General features: G+C 41.9%; 1 protein-coding gene across 1 annotated transcript in view; it reads left to right on the plus strand.

Moving 5' to 3' along the window:
* The first annotated feature begins 280 nt into the window (after positions 1–280).
* EFHB (EF-hand domain family member B) overlaps positions 281–17,806 on the plus strand; it is a 73,901-nt gene continuing 56,375 nt past the window's right edge. Inside the window, exon 1 of the mRNA XM_075547173.1 lies at positions 281–1,201. Within this exon, the coding sequence (XP_075403288.1) occupies positions 281–1,201 (921 nt within the window). The remainder of the gene's footprint in view (positions 1,202–17,806) is intronic.

Genomic DNA, 17,806 nt, shown 5'->3' on the forward strand with positions numbered 1-17,806 from the left:
CTGAAAATATAGCATCTGGCCCACGACCCTAAAGAAAATGTTTCCACTCAGTCCCGTTCTGAGGTTGACTGGGTAAATCCCTGGAATGAAGGATGGATCAGACTATTATACTAGGAAGGGGCAGGGTGTGTGAGGATGGGGTGGGGGCGAGAGATCCCGCCAAGCTAGGATTGCGCGTCAAGCCCCGCCCCCGTTTCCTAGGTAACCGGGTAAACAGTCCTCCGCGTCCTTTTCCTGTAATTCCAGGTGTTCAGTAGCCAAGGGCAGGGTCCCGGTGGGGATGTGCTCTTTTCCGAAAGTCGGTTCCCCTACGGGAATGGGGCTTACCGGAGAATCGGGAACTTCCCTGGAGCCAGGAGAAGCTTTCCCGTTAGAAATGAACGCCTGTGCAGGAGAGGTGTCTGCGGGGCAGTCTCTTAGCACCGGGGTCGCACTCACCGATCAAGAAAAAGATGACTCACAAGTGCTAGTGGGGACGAAATCTCCCAAGGAGTTTAGGGCTGGAGTAGAATTTGGAAAACAAGATTCCCGATGGAGAGAGAGCCCCGCGGTTAATAATAAGGATGAGAGGCCGATGGGGCCGCAAGACATCACCTCTCCTTTGAGGAAAGGGCTTGAAATGGGATTAGGAAAACCGAATGTTTGGGGGTCGGAGTTTAAGACTCCCACCGAGTGGGGTAATTTAGAAGTGAACAAGGCTTGCGCCTTTCCGGAAACAAAACCTTCTCTGGGAATGCTGCCAGGAAGAATGGGCTTGGAAAAGGAGCGTCTTCTGGCAAGGTCTTCCCGGGGCTGGGTGAAACAGCAGCCCCTGGGCCTGGAGTGTGGACACCCACAGGCTTTAGAGCACCCGAGAGGGCCTTCGCGCTGGGATCCTGATGGGGTAGAAGCTTCTGTGGGAAAGCAGCCTGCTTTGGGCCCCGAACCTAGACAGGACCTGGAGAAAGACTCCGCCTGTCTTAGGGTTCAACCCAGCCCAGAGATGACAAATCCAGTGGAGATGGACATCGGGCTTCCCCAATTAGAGGAGCCACCTCCCCAAATGTGCTTAGGGACAGAACCCCTTGGATGCCAGTTTTCCCAACAACCTGAAGTGAAAAAGGAAGAGGCCGAAAACATTGAACCTGAAGTGGAACCTGCACATCACATCAGACCCATATACTCTGGAAAATTTTTTGATCGAACACCTCACTGCCTAAGTGTAAGTTTTGTTTTGTTTGTTTGCAGTAGTTTCTTCGGGAACTCTGTGTAGTCCTGTGCTTATTGGGATGCGAAGATGCTTAGACTTGTTTGGACTTGTGGAGTGACATTGCAAAGATGTCACTGGATTCTGACATCCCTTGGCCCAATGGACTCTTCCCTTATTTGATCGCCTGCAGTTCTCTAAATGTCAACTTCATTTTCTGTGCAAACCAGAGATTCTTCTTGATTTCTCCTGACAATCATTTCCTTCCTCAATTTTTATTTTCTTAACTCTTACCAAGATGCACGTTATGTCCTAACATTCTTGTAATGAATGAAAGACATCTTTTTAGTCATTATCCATTCGTGGAGTTATTCATTCCTCCAACCAAGATATGTGGCGGCCAATGGGCTAGGTACAAGGCAACGTGAAATGAATAGCACATGATCCCTCTCTTCTAGGTTTAGATGTTCACTCTAGCGAGGGAGACAGACAACTATACAGATGTCTAAATGAATCCCACGTGACTGTGGTCCTTTCTATGAGTGCACACTAAGCACAGAGCTCTGTGGAAAGGCTGGACAATAATGCCTGGAGGGGATGGGCAGGCTTTCCAGAGGAAGTAGTAGTTGAACTAGTGTTAAGGGTCTCAGGGTGTTTCCGCTGGAAAGAGGAAAGGAGAGTATCTTAGACTGAGAAAGACATAAAGAACACGATGAAAGCTTCTTGTGTTTGGCAGGTAAAAGCAATTCTGTGTAATTAGCGTGGTCTTGAAGACAAGTCACATCCCTCTACCGCAGAATTGATTTGGACTCATAGCAACTTCATAGAACAGACGAGAATGGCCCCATAGTGTTTCTGGCTCTGTAAATCTTTACAGAAACATTCAACCACATCTTTCTGCGATTAAGTTAGAACCACAGACCTTTCATCAGTGCCTTAAGCACTGCACCACCAGGACTTCTTGAAAGAGAAAGGGAGAAAGTACGGGGAAGATATGTAAAGGTTCCTAATGCAGGGATGTGGTAGCTACATAATTTCATGTCAACTTGATAAATAGGTTAGAGGAGTGGAGTCTAGCCTGTCAATCAGGTCACAGCCTGATTGATGCCTCCTTGTGGGCATGGCCTTCTCATAAGGATTCTGGGATTTTTCCTCTCTTCCTCACTGGAGGCAGGACACTCTCTCTGCTCCCACTGGCCTGTGACAAGCCACATGGAGCCAAGGTGATGGCATCCAGGACCTTTGAGCTGGAGGAGCCACGCCAGTGCTGAGATGCGCCTGAAGAGGAATTTATGAGCTAAAATGGGACTTATGGGCTACTATCAGTTTATGGTCTTGATCTGGACTGGACTGGGATCTTTTCTCAATATAAAATTGCTCTTTGATATATAGCTCTCTCTTACACAATATGAGTGTCTCTGACTTTGTTTCTCTAGTCAACCCTTCTAACACAGGGATAAAGCCTTTTAGTTACAGAATTTGTGGTAGGTCTTAATGAAGGTAGAAATAAACCAAATTTGGCTTTTGCAAAGATAATTTTAGTATCAGTAGTAATGATGACTGGTAGAGTATTTCAGCACAAGTGAGAAAGCAGAAGGTTATTTCCAAATGATGACGGCCAGAAAGGAACGTAGAACAAGAAAGAATGGAGGGAAGAGTTCAAGATATTTTGTGGTTGTGTTTACTGTGAGCTGGGTGAAAATTCAGAGAGCAAATTATTGTTTCATTCAACAATTCATAAACGTGTGTGTGTGTGTGTGTATGAGAGAGAGAGAGAGAGAGAGAGAGAGAGACATTGACGGCTAATTCCACAATGTGATTGCATAAGTCTTTCTTATCCCTTTCTGCATCTGAGCTTTATTGCTAGGCAAAGTCTGCTCCCTCTTCTATGTTGATTCTTTGAGAGTCTAGTTTTGAGAACATTTTAGAAGATGAAATTGACAAGAATTATCATCTACATGTGGGTCCATTGGGTGGGTAAAAGGGAAGTTGATGAGTTTCTCAGAGTTTTCCAGGTTGATTTCTTTGTGTTTGGTGGCAAATGATCATGCTGTCATGCAGAGTTTATGATAGTTGTAGGACATCGGTTGAGAAAACCAGAGAGATAGTTGGTGATTTGAGATTGAAGTGTCAGGGGGAAAGGCCAGCCCCTAACACATCATCACTGGTCCTGTAGGTGCAATTGTACAGCGATAATAAGTAAAGATTATAGTAAAGTTACAGAGAGCATGAGAGATAGAAGAGAGATTGAAATAATGGAGTCAGACACATTTCATTGTAGCATGCTCACCTGTGCTTCACTTGGTGGTCCATGTGGAGCGAGAGAGATGTATTGCTAACCAGGGCTTTTATATTATCTGGGGACGTGCAAATCCCCTAATTACAGGTGAAGACATACATCACAGGAAAGGATTATGCTATAGGTAATACAGTAATGGGAGGGGGTGTGTGATTTAGGGGATCCACTTAATAGGAAGGGGAGATAATAGGGGTACACATGGGACAACATGGGGAGATCCTAGATTCAGATTGGCAGCCTAACTTTGGATGTCACTGAGCCAGTTTGACCTGTTCTCTGGCTCACTATAGAAACCCACCCTGCTGGACCAAACTGATGGTCGCAAGCCTTTAGGGAGAAGTAGCCCATTGTCCTTAATAGTAGGGGTGGGTCCTATTTGTGGTGGGACCAGACAGTAGCCTGGTAACTGACTGCCTTTAGGGAGGTAACTTGACAATCATTTACCATTAGTTGCGAGTAGTGCCCTAAGTCCAACATATGTTTGGGGGAGACGACTTGGGAGAAATCTTTGTTTCCCACATTGAAGCACCTTTTATTGGGACTTGGAGTCATGAGTGAGAGTGGGTGAAGAAAGTCTAAGCAAGAATTCAGGGAAACATGGACATTTATTCAGCTTTATCAATTTTTAAATCACTTGTCTTAGAGAAGATAATGAGTTCTTGAGATCGTAGACCATATCTTACTTATTGTGTACATTTATGTCATATCATAATACCCACCGTATAGAAACTATTCAGCAAATCTGTATTTGACAAGTGGAAGGAAGTAGGGATGATTAAATGGGAGAAAGAACAATGAAAGGAGAAAGAGTTGAATCTGAGAGGGTGCTATTAAGGAACAGAAAGGAAGCAACCTTAAGACATGCTGGTGGAGGGGCGCGGGGGTGGGAGGGGAAAAAGAGCTGATAGCAAGGGCTCAAGTAAAATGAAAATGTTTTGGAAATGTTGATGGCAACATATGTACAAGCGTGCTTAAGACACTGAGATTCAAGAATAAAACTCAGCTGCAGCAGCCTTAGGGATCCTGCAGAATTTGGTCTGGGCCTGAAGGATTTTGTTTGCCTGGAGATTCGGGGTGTTCTTTCACCCATTTTATTTTCTGGTTCCCGTATTGGATTTCCCCAGGCATGTGGTCACTGACTTCTCACTTGACCACCCTTGTTTCCTGTTTCTGTATTAGTTCTGTACTCTAGTAGTTCTGGACTCTGACCTGCTTTCACACACTTGCAAAGCCCAGCTTTCGGTTCCCCTCATCAGAGATTCTAAAAACGTGCTGCGTCCTACCACTCACGCCCTCCTTTTAAAATGGAATTGGCCTGGAAAGGGAGCCTCAGAAATGGCCAGCAGTTTTGGACCTTGAGGAAATTAGTCACATTATTTAAATTCCATAGCAGCAGAAGAATTGAGATTATCATATGCTGAAGAATGAATGGGAAATTATTGTTGGAGAGCTATTGCAATTTTTTCCCCTTAGAAGTATGACAATGAAGAGATGAGAGAGAAGATTCTATTTTATTTATGTAGTGTACCATTAAGGAATTTGAGATAACATAAAAAACAATGACTAAAGAAAATTGAGAAAAAAACCAATCTAAAAGAAAACAAATGTTAGAAATTGAAACAATTTTTAAATGGGTCAAAAGCTAGCTCAAATGATAAAGTGTTACATTTTAACCTAACTACATCTGCCATGATCAACTTTACGATGCTCTGGATCTGATAACATCCCTGAACTATATTCAGCGGGAATTCACCAGAGGCTTAATCCATGTGGGGATCTTGCAGTTAGATTTTGGTCTTTCATAGCCTTCTACAAACTGTGTTCACAATTTAATCTCTAATAGGATTTCCTCCTTTGGATTTTTATTACTTACAGTCCTTGGTTCACACAGGCTGGTGTGCTTCTTCCGTGTGGACTTAGCTGACACCTCACTTAGATGGCTGCTTGTTTGAAGAAAAGCCTTTAAGACCCCAGTCACTCTTCTTCCTGATAGTCAGGCACCATCAGATCTCTTTAGCACACTTTTCTATAGCACCTATAGCTTCAATGATCTCTTCAGGAAGGTGAGTATCCTATAGGGCCATATCATACGAACTAACTGTTCTTAGATTGGAACTAGAATTATGTATGTTTGAGTCCCAAATCTTTTCAATTTTCTTCTCTCTCTTTCACACACACGTAACAAAAAATGGAATTTCTTTTTCAAAGCTGTGTATTAAATTTATTTATTTTACAAACCAACCTTATCCCCTTCAAAGTACTCTCCATTACACGTAATATATTTGTCAAATCTGTGATTCCATGCTTGGAAACATTTTCAAACTCATCTGTTTGGATGGTTGACATTACTTCCTTCATTTTTTTCTTCACCTCTTCTACATCTTCAAATCACTGTCCTTTCACATCCCTCTCATTTGTGGAAAAGAAAAGAAGTCTCATGGAGTGAGGTAAGGTGCATGGAGCAAGAGTGGGTGGCATGCTGTTTTTCGCCAAAAACTGGTGCACTGAGGTGGCTGTGGTCGCAGGTGCACTGTCATGGTGGCAAAAATAGTCCCCTTGTCTGCCACAAATCAGACGTTTTTTGTTGCAGACTGTTAATGCAATCTTTTCAGAACCTCTAAATAGGTTTGATTAATAGTCTGACCTGGTGGAATGAACTCCAAATGCACTATGAGTTGACATTTTCATCCATTTGGGAAGTTGACCAATGTCCAGAATGAGGTTTGTCATCAATTGACATTTCACCTTTTTAGAAATGAGAAAACCACTCGTACGAGTTTTTCCCATAGTGCTGTCCTTGTAAACTCTGTTTAACATCACATCAGTTTCTGCGGCATTTTTTTCTGAGCAGGAAACAAAATTTCACTTCTGCACACTGTTCTCTTAAATTGGCCATCACAAAAATGAGGTTTGAGTTAAACTGCTTTTATGAAAAAAAAATACACTGAGACCAGAGAGAACCTTCCCAGGTGACACCACTGGGTGCACTAACTCAGAGCCAGTTGTTGATGCTCACCTAGCAGATAAAATCCATACTACAAAAGCTCTTCTCCACCATCACAATTCTGTTTTTCTTTTTTGGTATCCCTGTGTATAGGATAACACACACACACACACACACACACACACACACACACACACACTCAATCACACATGGTTCACCATTATCATTTTATGATAGAGAACATTATAAATGATCCTCCAGGGCCATAGGATGATTCTACTGGTAATGTCATAAACTTAGCCAAATGATGCAGAATTTATAGTACTGTCAAGAAAAGGAAATTATGCATGTATAGGCCAGTTTTTCAGACTGCAATACAGGAGTTGTTTACTTACACAGATTAAATGCTAACATAACTGGAGGTTATGTACATGAGCAATGGGGGTTAAGCATAGGCCAAAAGTTCCAATGACAATCATGCATAGAGGCAGAACCAGGGCTACCAGACTACTACATGGCAAGACCTCTTTAATGTGTTGAAAACAAGGGTGTCACTTTGTGGACGAAGTTGCACCTGACACAAGCCATGGTATTTTTAATTACCTCATATACATGTGGAAGTTGGACATTGAAGAAGAAAGACTTGATGCATTTTAATTATGCCGTTGGCTAAGACTACTGAATGTCCCAGAGGAACAAACAACTTGGTCTTGGAAGAAGTATAGCCACAATGCTCTTTGGAAGCGAAGATGGCAAGACTTTGTCTCATGTACTTTGGAGATGTTTTCAGGAGAAACTAGTCCCTGGAGAATGATATCATGGCAGTAAAGAAGAGCAAGGTCTTTCATAAGATGAATTGATAGGGGGAAACAATTACAGGGATCTACATGTAGCCCCCTCCCTGGGGGACAGACAACAGAAAAGTGGGTGAAGGGAGATGTTGGACAGTGCAAGATATGACAAAATAATAATTTATAAATTATCAAGGGTTCATGAGGGAGGGGGGAGCAGGGAGGGAGGTGAAAAATGAGGAGCTGATGCCAGGGGCTTACATGAAGAGCAAACGTTTGAGAATGATAAGGGCAATGAATGTACAAATGTGCTTTACACAATTGATGTATGTATGGATTGTGATAAAAGTTGTATGAGCCCTCAATAAAATGATTTTTTAAAAAAGATGAATTGATAGAGTGGCTGCCACAATAAGCTCAAACATAACAATTGTGGAGATGGCTTAGGGCTCTGGAGTGTTGTGTTCTGTTTTACATAGGGTCAGACCAGACTGGACAGTCCCTGACAACAACAATAAATGATTATCAATATCACAATTATTAATAAATAAAACAAAACTATGATTAATGATTAATATCAGTGAACACTTATTAGTATTTGGCAAGTAAAACTGTGCTGAAGATAATTTAAAAATTGCTGCAGCAGCACATAGAGAGCTCTCAGAAATCCCAGTCAGATTCAGAAGAGGACATGGAAGGAAGGTTATCATTGCTGATACTGAGTGGATCTTAGCTGAAAACAGAAAACACCAGACGATGCTTACTTGTGTTTTGTTGAATATGCAAACCCATTTGACTGCATGGATCATAACAAACTATGGAAGACATGGCAAAGAATGGGAAATCTGGAACGCTTCACCGTACTAACAAGGAATGGTACATACCCAAAAGGCAGTTGTTTGAACAGAACAAGAGAATAACGAATGGTTTAAAATTTGAAAATGTGTGTGTCAGAGTTGTATTCTTTCACATACTTATTTAATCTGTGTGTTAGTCAAATAACGTGAGAGGCTGGACTCCAAGAAGAAGAATGTGGGATCAAGATCGGAGGAAGACTCATAAGCAATGTGCAGATGCTACAACCTTGCTTGCTTAAAGCCAGAAGGACTTGAAGCATTTACTGAGGAAGATCAAAGACCACTGTCTTTTTATAAATTACAAACTCCATGTAAAGAAGAACCGAAATTCTCACAATGGACCAATAAACAGCATCATGGTTAAGTGGAGAAAGGATAGACGTTTCCCAGGCTTTCATTGTACTTGGATCCACAGTCAATGTTCATGGAAGCAGCAGTCTAGAAACAAAACAATATATTGGCTTAGACAAATCTGCAAAAGACCTCTTTAAAGTGTTGAAGAAGCAAGTCGTCACTTTGAGGACTAAGGAGCTCCTGACCCAAACCAGTGTGATTTTAATCACCTCATATACACGTAGAAGTGGTCGATGAATAAAGAAGACTGGACAAGAATATATGCATTTGAATTAGGAGTTCGTGAAGAGTATTGATTATACTTGGAAGTGTCAGAAGACCAAATAAATCTGTCTGGGGAAAAAATTCAGCCAGAATGCAACTTAGAAGGAAGGATGGTGAAACGTTGCCTCATGATTTGAAGATGTTATTGAATGGGACAAGTCCCCGGTACTCATAGTGACCCTATAGGACAGATTAGAACGGTCTCTGTGGGTTTCTGAGTCTGTAAGTCTTTTGGGGAGTAGAAAGCTTCGTCTTTTGCTTACTGAGCAACTGGTGGTTTCGAACTGTTGACCTTGTGATTAGCAGCCCATCTCATAACTCATTGCCCTACCAGGGTTCCTATGGCTATCAACTTGATGGCGGCAAGTTTGGAGAACTTTTTGTCCCTGGAAAAGGACATCATGCTTGGTAAAGTAGAGGGTCATCAAAAAGTGGAAGACACTCAATGCGATTTCTTTAAACAGTGACTGTCGTAATGGGTGTAAGCCTAACCACCGTTGTGAAGTTGGTGGAGGATCGAGCATGGTTCTATTCTGATGTACACTTGGCGGCTATGAGTTGAAAGGCACTTGAAGGGACTCACCAACAATTTCATAACCCTACCATAATGCCTATCAGAACCTTTCTGTATCCACAATAATGAATATTTAGTGGCTGCTTCTTATACCAATGGCACTATTCTTGGAACTTTGAAGATCTTAATTAATGTATTCTCATAACTAGCCTTTCAGGCAGATGCTATGAATAAACCTGGTTTTGATGATGAGTAAATTGAGATGAATGAGACAATTTGGCCAAGGCCACACGGCTAGGAGATAGTTGTACCAGGATGTGATGTTACACCTTTTGACGCTCATTTGAGCTCGTATCTATACTGCATTTCAGGTGACACTTTTCTCCAAATGCATTTGTACACAATTGCTGTATCAACCATAACATTCTTTTGCCTTGATTTTTCACTTCTTAAGTAAGCATTGCAGTGTTATTACAATGACATAACAAATTTTTGTTGACAAAAATAACATTCTTTTATCACATATGTGACTGTTAACTAACTCACTCCTATTTGGGGTATTTAAATTGTTTTCTGGTTTTTCAATAACATTAATGTGCCGTTGGCACCTTTATGCTTTTGAATTTTTACATATATTGGAATAGCTCATTAGGCTAGCTTCAGTAGAAGCCAAAGTATGAGTCTTCTTCTGGTTCTTGTGGCCAAATCCCTAGAAATTCTTCTGATAAATTAAGAAAGATTGATAACAATTTGTTAACCATGGTTTTAATTTTCTTCTCTTACTTGAATTATAATGAGATTTGAAATTGCTCCTTATGCTTTTCTTAATTGTTTTCTCTGTATCTGGTTAGTTTGCTGAACTCATCTTAATTATTTATGATTTGTCTCTATTTTAGGAGACAAGTATGTTGACTTTTTCACCCTCTCTTTAATATAGAAGGCTCTTTTCCATTTCCTATCTAACTACATTAACTAGGAAGATTAAGACAGTATTGAAATTACAGTCTCATAGATGACTTTTATGGAAATGATTGTAGTGTTCCACATCAAGTGTGATTTTTGCTGAAGATTTCTGATATATCACGTTAAGGATCATCTCCATCCCGTTACCCATTTACAAGATGTTTTCCAAAAATCAAGATAGATCTTGATTTTCCGGCATTTATTTAGACAGCGCCCTTCCTCAAATTATAATAGTTGATTTCTAATAACCAAGAAAGGTGGGGTTTTCTACTCCCATAAAGCGTTACACTCTTAGGAAAGCCACAGGGCAGTTCTACCCTGTGCTACAGGGTCACTGTGAGCCGGCATCGACTCGATGGCAGTCAGAGTCTTATTTATATCCCTGAGCTAAGTTTTATTTGATTGTCATAAACTATTTATATTTCAAAACGAAAACCCAAACTCACTGCCACCAGTTCCACTCTGACTCATAGCAGAACCACAGAACAGGGTAGAACTGCCCCTGCGGGTTTCAGAGATGGTCACTCTTTACAGAAGTAGAAATCCTAGGTTGTCTTTCTCCTGCATGATGGCTGGTGGTTCAAACTGCTGCCCTTGCCGGGAACAGCCCAACACTAACCTTGCAATACATATACTCCTAGATTTGATTGCCCAGTATTTTATGTGTCTGATGATCCTCTGTTAGACTATAGTTTTCCTTTTTGTGCTTTTTCTGAGTTCATGTAAGGATAATGTTAGTATGCATCATGAGGCCTTCCAACTTAAACCAGTTTAGATATTTTTTTTTCAGTTTAGATATTATATGTACTATTTCTTCATTTTTGTGTGCTCAAACCAGTTTAGCTATTATATGTACTATTTCTTTCTTTCTTTCTTTTTGTTGTAGTTAGTTCAAGGATCGTTTGTTGGCCCTTAGAAGTGTTTTCCAGTCCAGTCTGTTGGGGCACCACGCCCTGGCCCCAAAGTCCACTTTCAGCATTCCCTGGGAACCCTGCCACTCCATTCCCTTGCTGTTCCACTGTACTCCCCCAGTGCTTTGCCTCGGTGTGGTGGGATCAGGTCAGGTGCAATTCCCACACTGTGTCTCCGGTGCTGTCCCCTGTATCGCCCTTAGTCACTGAGGGGCATCATGTCTCATAGTGGGGCAGGTCATGTGGTTCTCTCTGTGGACTGGTCTGTACTATTTCTTGTAGGCTTGGTAGAACTCACAGGCAGCAAGGGGAAGAGGTCCCCCACCCAAAGATGGTATGGTCAAGAAGAAAATGCCCCAGATGCTTCCAGGCTCAGAGGAAGGAAGGAAGTGGATTTCCACACAGTTTCAAGCTTAGTTTTGAGTGTAGATGGAAATCCATAAGGTGAATAGCTTGCAAAGATCAGTCCCTACTGAAGACAAAGTCTTCGTACCAGAGGGCCTGTATGAAAGTGGGCAAGCTTATCCCAACGTGTGCTCAGTAGGCAGGGGAAGGTAGGCGGCAGGAGAGAGGTGGGCAGTGCCACCAGGAAGGGAGGGTGTGCTTGTGTGTGTGGCACTGTCAGATGGGGTAACATCAAAATGACCCCAGGCTGCAGCAGGCTAAAGATGATGTAGTGGGAGGGGCCGCCAAGGCGGTGGGGTCCCTAGGGTTGATGTCACCCATCATCCAGTGTGGAAGTCGTCACGCTCCAGTCAGACTGTAGACTGGGGGCTGTGCTGCCCACTAAGCGGCCGAGGGGAGAGGTGGTTTCTGCTTTGAGAAATGGGAAGAGGTGGAAGGGACACTTCCAAGCTGCTCCACACATTTGGGCCCAAAGCAGGGAGCAGTCCAGGCCCCACCTATGGAAGCGAAGTGAGTTGTGACATCACTGAGTGGCATGCACCCCAGTGAGGGCCTTGAGGGCAGGGAGGAAATATCTCATGTGGTCTGAAGTTGCTGCCCAAAGGTGATGCTGCGTGAATCGTGAAGGTCTGTTCTGATGTGCTGTGAGACCCCACGAGGCGAGTCCTTGCAGTAAAGCTGTCACTGACTAAGCAGAACAGTTACCTTGATTCGTGGAGAATCCTCTAAGAACCAGAAGTATTTGATGACAGGTTTTCTCTGCGTGGGGGCCTCTTAGCCATGGACGTGGCTCTGGGAAGCAATCAGGTAGATAGAAAAAGCTCCACGGTGGCGATTCCCCCAGGTTATCGTCCGGCAATCATTTGATTTGCCTCAATCTCTATGGTGGAAACTGTGGTTAATAGGAAAAACCAATGGAACAATTTAAACTGTACTGGTAAACGGCATTGAGGGCGGGAGAAGAAAGATGAAGGAGAAAGAAAAGTTCAAAGTTAAAAAGTAGCTTGTCTACAAGGACTGGAAATAGTAAAATGAAATGATGGGGCACCTACTTTCAAGATACGTAGAACATTTAGAGCCGCGGTTCTCAACCTGTAGGTCGGGACCCCATTGCCAGTGGTCTTAGGAACCGAGACACGGCTCCTCCGTCTCCAGGCGGGTCTGCCCACATGCAGATCCGCCCACTTACAAGTACCCTGTGGGAAGACTGTGACCATGCTACACCATGCTTCAAGACAAAAGTTCATTTATTTGTAATTAGAAATAAATATTTCACAAGATATAATTACATATTGTTTTTGTGATTAATCACTGTGCTTTAATTATGTTCAATTTGTAACAATGAAAATACATCCTGCTTATCAGATATTTATACTATGATTCATAACAATAGCAAAATTACAGTTATGAAGTAGCAACGAAAATAACTTTATGGTTGGGGGGGGTCGCCACAACATGAGAAACTGTATTAAAGGGTCGTGGCATTAGGAAGGTTCAGAACCACTGGTTTAGAGATTTGAGGCAAATACACATGGGCTTTATAAGGCGCTAAATGCCATGCAAAGTGTGTCTGATAAGAGATTCGTCCCACGCTCTTCGACACTGAGAGGATGGTAGGCATTTGGGGAATGGGCAGATGGAAAGGGGTCACGCATGTGTAGATCCTATGAGACTTTTCTGGTACTGGTACTGGAGAAAAAGGTGCCCAATTCTTAGAAGTGGATTCAATTTTCATGATGAATTCAGGGTCTTTGGGGCAGGAAAGAATTGACAACATCTTGCCTAACACTTTCTTGGAGATAGTCCAAAGTAGTGCTATCTATGGGTGCAATAGGGTAATGGAGATCAAGACCCACTCTGGCCACTAATCCCTGGGACTATTATGATGTGAGCCCTCATGGAATCTGGAGAGTAGAAGGTAACATGGTGAGGACCTGTCCTGGATCTCTATTTGTGTCGTTGGCCGGTGTCATCCTGTCAGTTCTGACTCATGTACAACAGAACACAGTCCTGCTCAATCCTGTACCAGCTTCACAATTGTTCCCAGGCTTGAACACATGGTTGCAGCTCCTGGTCAGTCTGTTTCATCGAAGACCTCCCTTTTTTCATTGCCACGTGGTCTTTGGCTTCTGCTTTTGTGGGCCAGGAAGTCCATCTGCAAATCTGCCTTACAGTCTCATAACCTCGGTGCTGCTGCTTGGCTCTGCCTCATGGTTTCATTGTGTCAGCAGCTTGTGGGGGCATGGTAGGGCCTTGCTGTCTACGCCACTGTGGCTCGTCTTCCTTCATGGTCTCAGGAAGTCTCTCTTCCTGCCTCTGAGATGGCTCTCTTATACACTAAGGAATGGCAATGAAAAGGACCAATCCCCTCTACTAGTGTTTCACAGACCCAATTTGCATAAGTCCACCCCATCATTTGGTAGGAGTTAGAGAGATATGGAGAGAACAATCATATGAAGAAATTTCACGTTACCACACTTACCTATTGTTGGTAAGAATGAAACCTGATGCAGCCAATATGGAAATCAATTTGGCATCGCCTCAAAAGCCTAGACAGACATATGGCCCAGCAATTCCACTCAGAAACCTATACCCCAAAGACTTGAAATCAAGGACTCAAACAATACCAATGTTCATTGTAGCATTATTCCCCCAAACAAACAGGTGGACAAATGCATGTGTACATAGATGAACCAGTCAGTAAATGTAAGGAAATTTTAGCTTTCTTTTTTTTTTTTGCCCTAATCATTTTTTTCTCTTTTCTTCTTTTACATTTTATTAGGGACTCATACAACTCTTACCACAATCCATACATATACATACATCAATTGTATAAAGCACATCCATACATTCCCTGCCCCAATCATTCTCAAGGCATTTGCTCTCCACTTAAGCCCCTTGCATCAGGTCCTCTTTTTTTTCCCCCTCCCTCCCCATTCCCCCCTCCCTCATGTGCCCTTGGTAATTTATACATCGTTATTTTGTCATATCTTGCCCTATCCGGAGTCTCCCTTCCCCCCTTCTCTGCTGTCCCTCTCCCAGGGAAGAGGTCACATGTGGATCCTTGTAATCAGTTCCCCCTTTCCAACCCACTCACCCTCCACTCTCCCAGCATCGTCCCTTCCACCCTTAATTTTAGCTTTCTTATGAAGATGAACAAATGAGGAAAATAAGATTATTCTTATTAGTTGTTTGTTTTTAAATGTTTGCGTGTGTGTGTGTGTGCATGAAATCCAGGATAGGTCAATCTATAGAGACAGTAACTGGATTAATGATTCCTTGAGGGTCTGGTAGGGGAGGTCAGGGGGCATGGGGAGCTAATAACGATGAGTACAAGCTTGAAGAAAATGTTCTAAAATGGGTTGTGGTGATGATTGTACACATCTTCTTGATGTGACTGACCTATTGAATTGTGTGTTATCTGAACTATATACCAATACAACTGTTGAGGAAAAAATTCATGGGAAAAACCTGCTATTTACAAATGACATCTCCTATTATCAATTTGTGATTTGGGGTTTGTTTCTCAAAATTCCTTCAATAAATATTTACTGATTAACTCCCCCTACCCAAAATGTGATATATCCATACAGTGGAATATATTCAACCATGAAGTGAAATGAGGTTCTGCTAATAATTCTCTATCATAATTGAAGACAGGATACTTGTAAGAAAATGTTTACAATGGTACTGTTAACAACAGCCAAGAGATGGAAACAACCTGAGTGTCCATCCACAAATGAATAAACAAAATGTTTACTATACGTACAGTGGGATGTTACTCAGTCACAAAAGGTATCAAGTTCTGATTTATCCTGTGACATGGATGAACCTGGAAAACATTATCCTAATGGAAATAATCAAGACATAAAAGGATCCTATTGCATAACTACATTTACCTGAAATATCTACAGTAAGCCAATTCAAATGAGAGGTTACCTAATGCTGGAGGAAGGGGGGGAACAGGGAATCACTGCTTAACGGTTATGTTTGTGTTTGGTCTCTGTTTGGGTAGTTGAGAAAAGAAATAAGTTATGGTGATGGTTGCACAGTATTTTGGATGTAATTAACACCAGTGAATTGTACATGTTAATACAGTGTATTTATCATTATTTAAGATAAAAGCAATCACCCGAAAATAATGAAACCAGAACAAAGCTCATGTAAAGGCAGTGATTAACGTTAGGAAAAACAATGCACTTGTTGTACAACTATTTGGCTATGCAGTGAAAAATCCCTAATTACAATAATGTAACAAAATTAGCTTTATTAAAAATTGTGATGCAACTCTAGGCAGAGGATGTCGTGTGAGAGCCAGAGCAGTTTCTAGCACAATAGGGAGTTAGTAGGTAATACCTCCACTAATTAATAAAGAACTTCATGAGCGTTGTGTGATAACATGAAGCTAAGTGTTAGAAGAGCTATCTGGAAGAGTAGAAGGCAGTTGCCTGTAGAAAGCAGGAGAGTTGTGGCGGCAGGTGCTGCGGGAGCAGGGAAAGCGGATTTTCATCAAAACCAGCTAGCCTGTAAACCCAAAGCACAGACAACGTGGAGAACAAGTCAACCAATACTTTAAAAAGTAAAAAAAAAAATTGATAAGCAGCATTCTTTCTTTTAAAAATGTTGCATCAGGATCTTGTTGCTCTGTGTCATGTTTGACTTGAACTTGGAGGAACGTAGGCTTGTTCTTCTAGGTGAGGGCTGCTAAAATTAAGACTCTGCTTGTGAACCACAAACCAGGCAGGGAGGAGTCTTGGCTGCAGGAGCCACCAAGAAGTGAATGTGTGGGCCTAGGAGAGCACAGCCTTTTGGTTTCATTTTCCCCTTTCTCTGTTTGAGACTTTCTTTCTCTTTGATCTTGCCTAAGGAGAATTCTTCTTGGTTGATTCCTCATGTCACCGACCCCTGGACAAAAGAAAGTCTCAGGGAAGACCACGCTCCCTTTCCTAGTTTATGGAGATTACGACCATGGCTCAAGGCCAACTTTCACACACTTTCACAAGTCAGGTGAGGTGGGTTCACAAGGTAGAACTCGGAGTGGCCCCTCCTGCTGCTTTTAAACTCTTCAACCTTGTTCTTCGTTTCTGGCACTCGTTATGCTTCCTCCCTTCTATTTGATACTCTTTATAGACCTTTTGATAATGACGTCTTGCTTTCTTTAGAGTACTGAAGCTATACCTAGTCAAACACTATGAAGAAGAACAGTCCCAAGAAGGAAATGAAAGTCACTTATAATCTCATCACTCAAAATGATTAAAAATCAACAATTTCTCTGTGTGGATACTGCATACACATATGAGCCTGTGTGTTTTTATGAGATGAAGTTGTGTCTTTGCTTAAATCATATTAGATCGTGGCAATTTTCTATCCCATTTTAAACAACTTGTGCACATTTAAAAAATGTTTTTAATGTTTTAATATTGTTAAGTGATTTCACAATAGAACATCATTTGAAGATACCGTAATGTATCTATCCATTCCCCTATTGTTACACATTTAGGTTGTGCTAAATTTTCAACAGCTACATACATAAAATGAAATTTAATTTGTTTCTTCTAGGACTACCTGGGGGGGGGGGGGCGGATCTGATGGATTTTGAACAGGCTTGAAGGATATGTTTGGGATAAATGGAGTCAAAGTACAGGTTGTGCAGGATCAGGCATATTCACATTGTGGAGGCTCTCGAGTCTTGATGAACAAACATCGTTGGGAGTCACTGAAATAAAAACGAAGATCCATGAAACTGCCAACAGTGGAGTGTGACAGCGTGGACCACCACATTCAGACACAACAGAAAACACGCACCGTGGTTGCCATTTCTGTGTCCCCAGTGGAAATGGGCAAAAGCAGAGAAACCTCATCACTACTGATGTACAATCCAACCATTTTTTTAATGAGGGTAGTTCTAAGAGGCATCCCAAGGACATTACTGTCTAATAGGATTTTGTAATGATGGAAATTTAGAATTTCCATTGTCAAGCATTAGGGACTAGAAGCAGGCCAGGGATAAGTAAAAGGATTGACTAGGCTATCAATCATTACCTAGATATCGATCCATTCTTTCGTCTAAATCTCTAATCATCCATCACCCTGATGGCAACTACCTGAGTTTCCCCAGGATCGGCAGCCTTTTGAAGTCACTTTTTCATTGAAATATTTAGAAGCATAGTTTGAGTTCTTATACAACAGATAATAAGAGCCTTTCTTTTCTTTGGTTTTATTGGCACATAATCCACATGATACAATTTAATCATTAACAAGTGTCTTAATGTTCTTTTGATATCTCTGAGAACTCTAAAAGTTTCCAAGTGAATTAAA

The sequence above is a fragment of the Tenrec ecaudatus genome, chromosome 4 (genome assembly GCF_050624435.1).
Source record: "Tenrec ecaudatus isolate mTenEca1 chromosome 4, mTenEca1.hap1, whole genome shotgun sequence".
Classification (NCBI taxonomy): domain Eukaryota; kingdom Metazoa; phylum Chordata; class Mammalia; order Afrosoricida; family Tenrecidae; genus Tenrec; species Tenrec ecaudatus.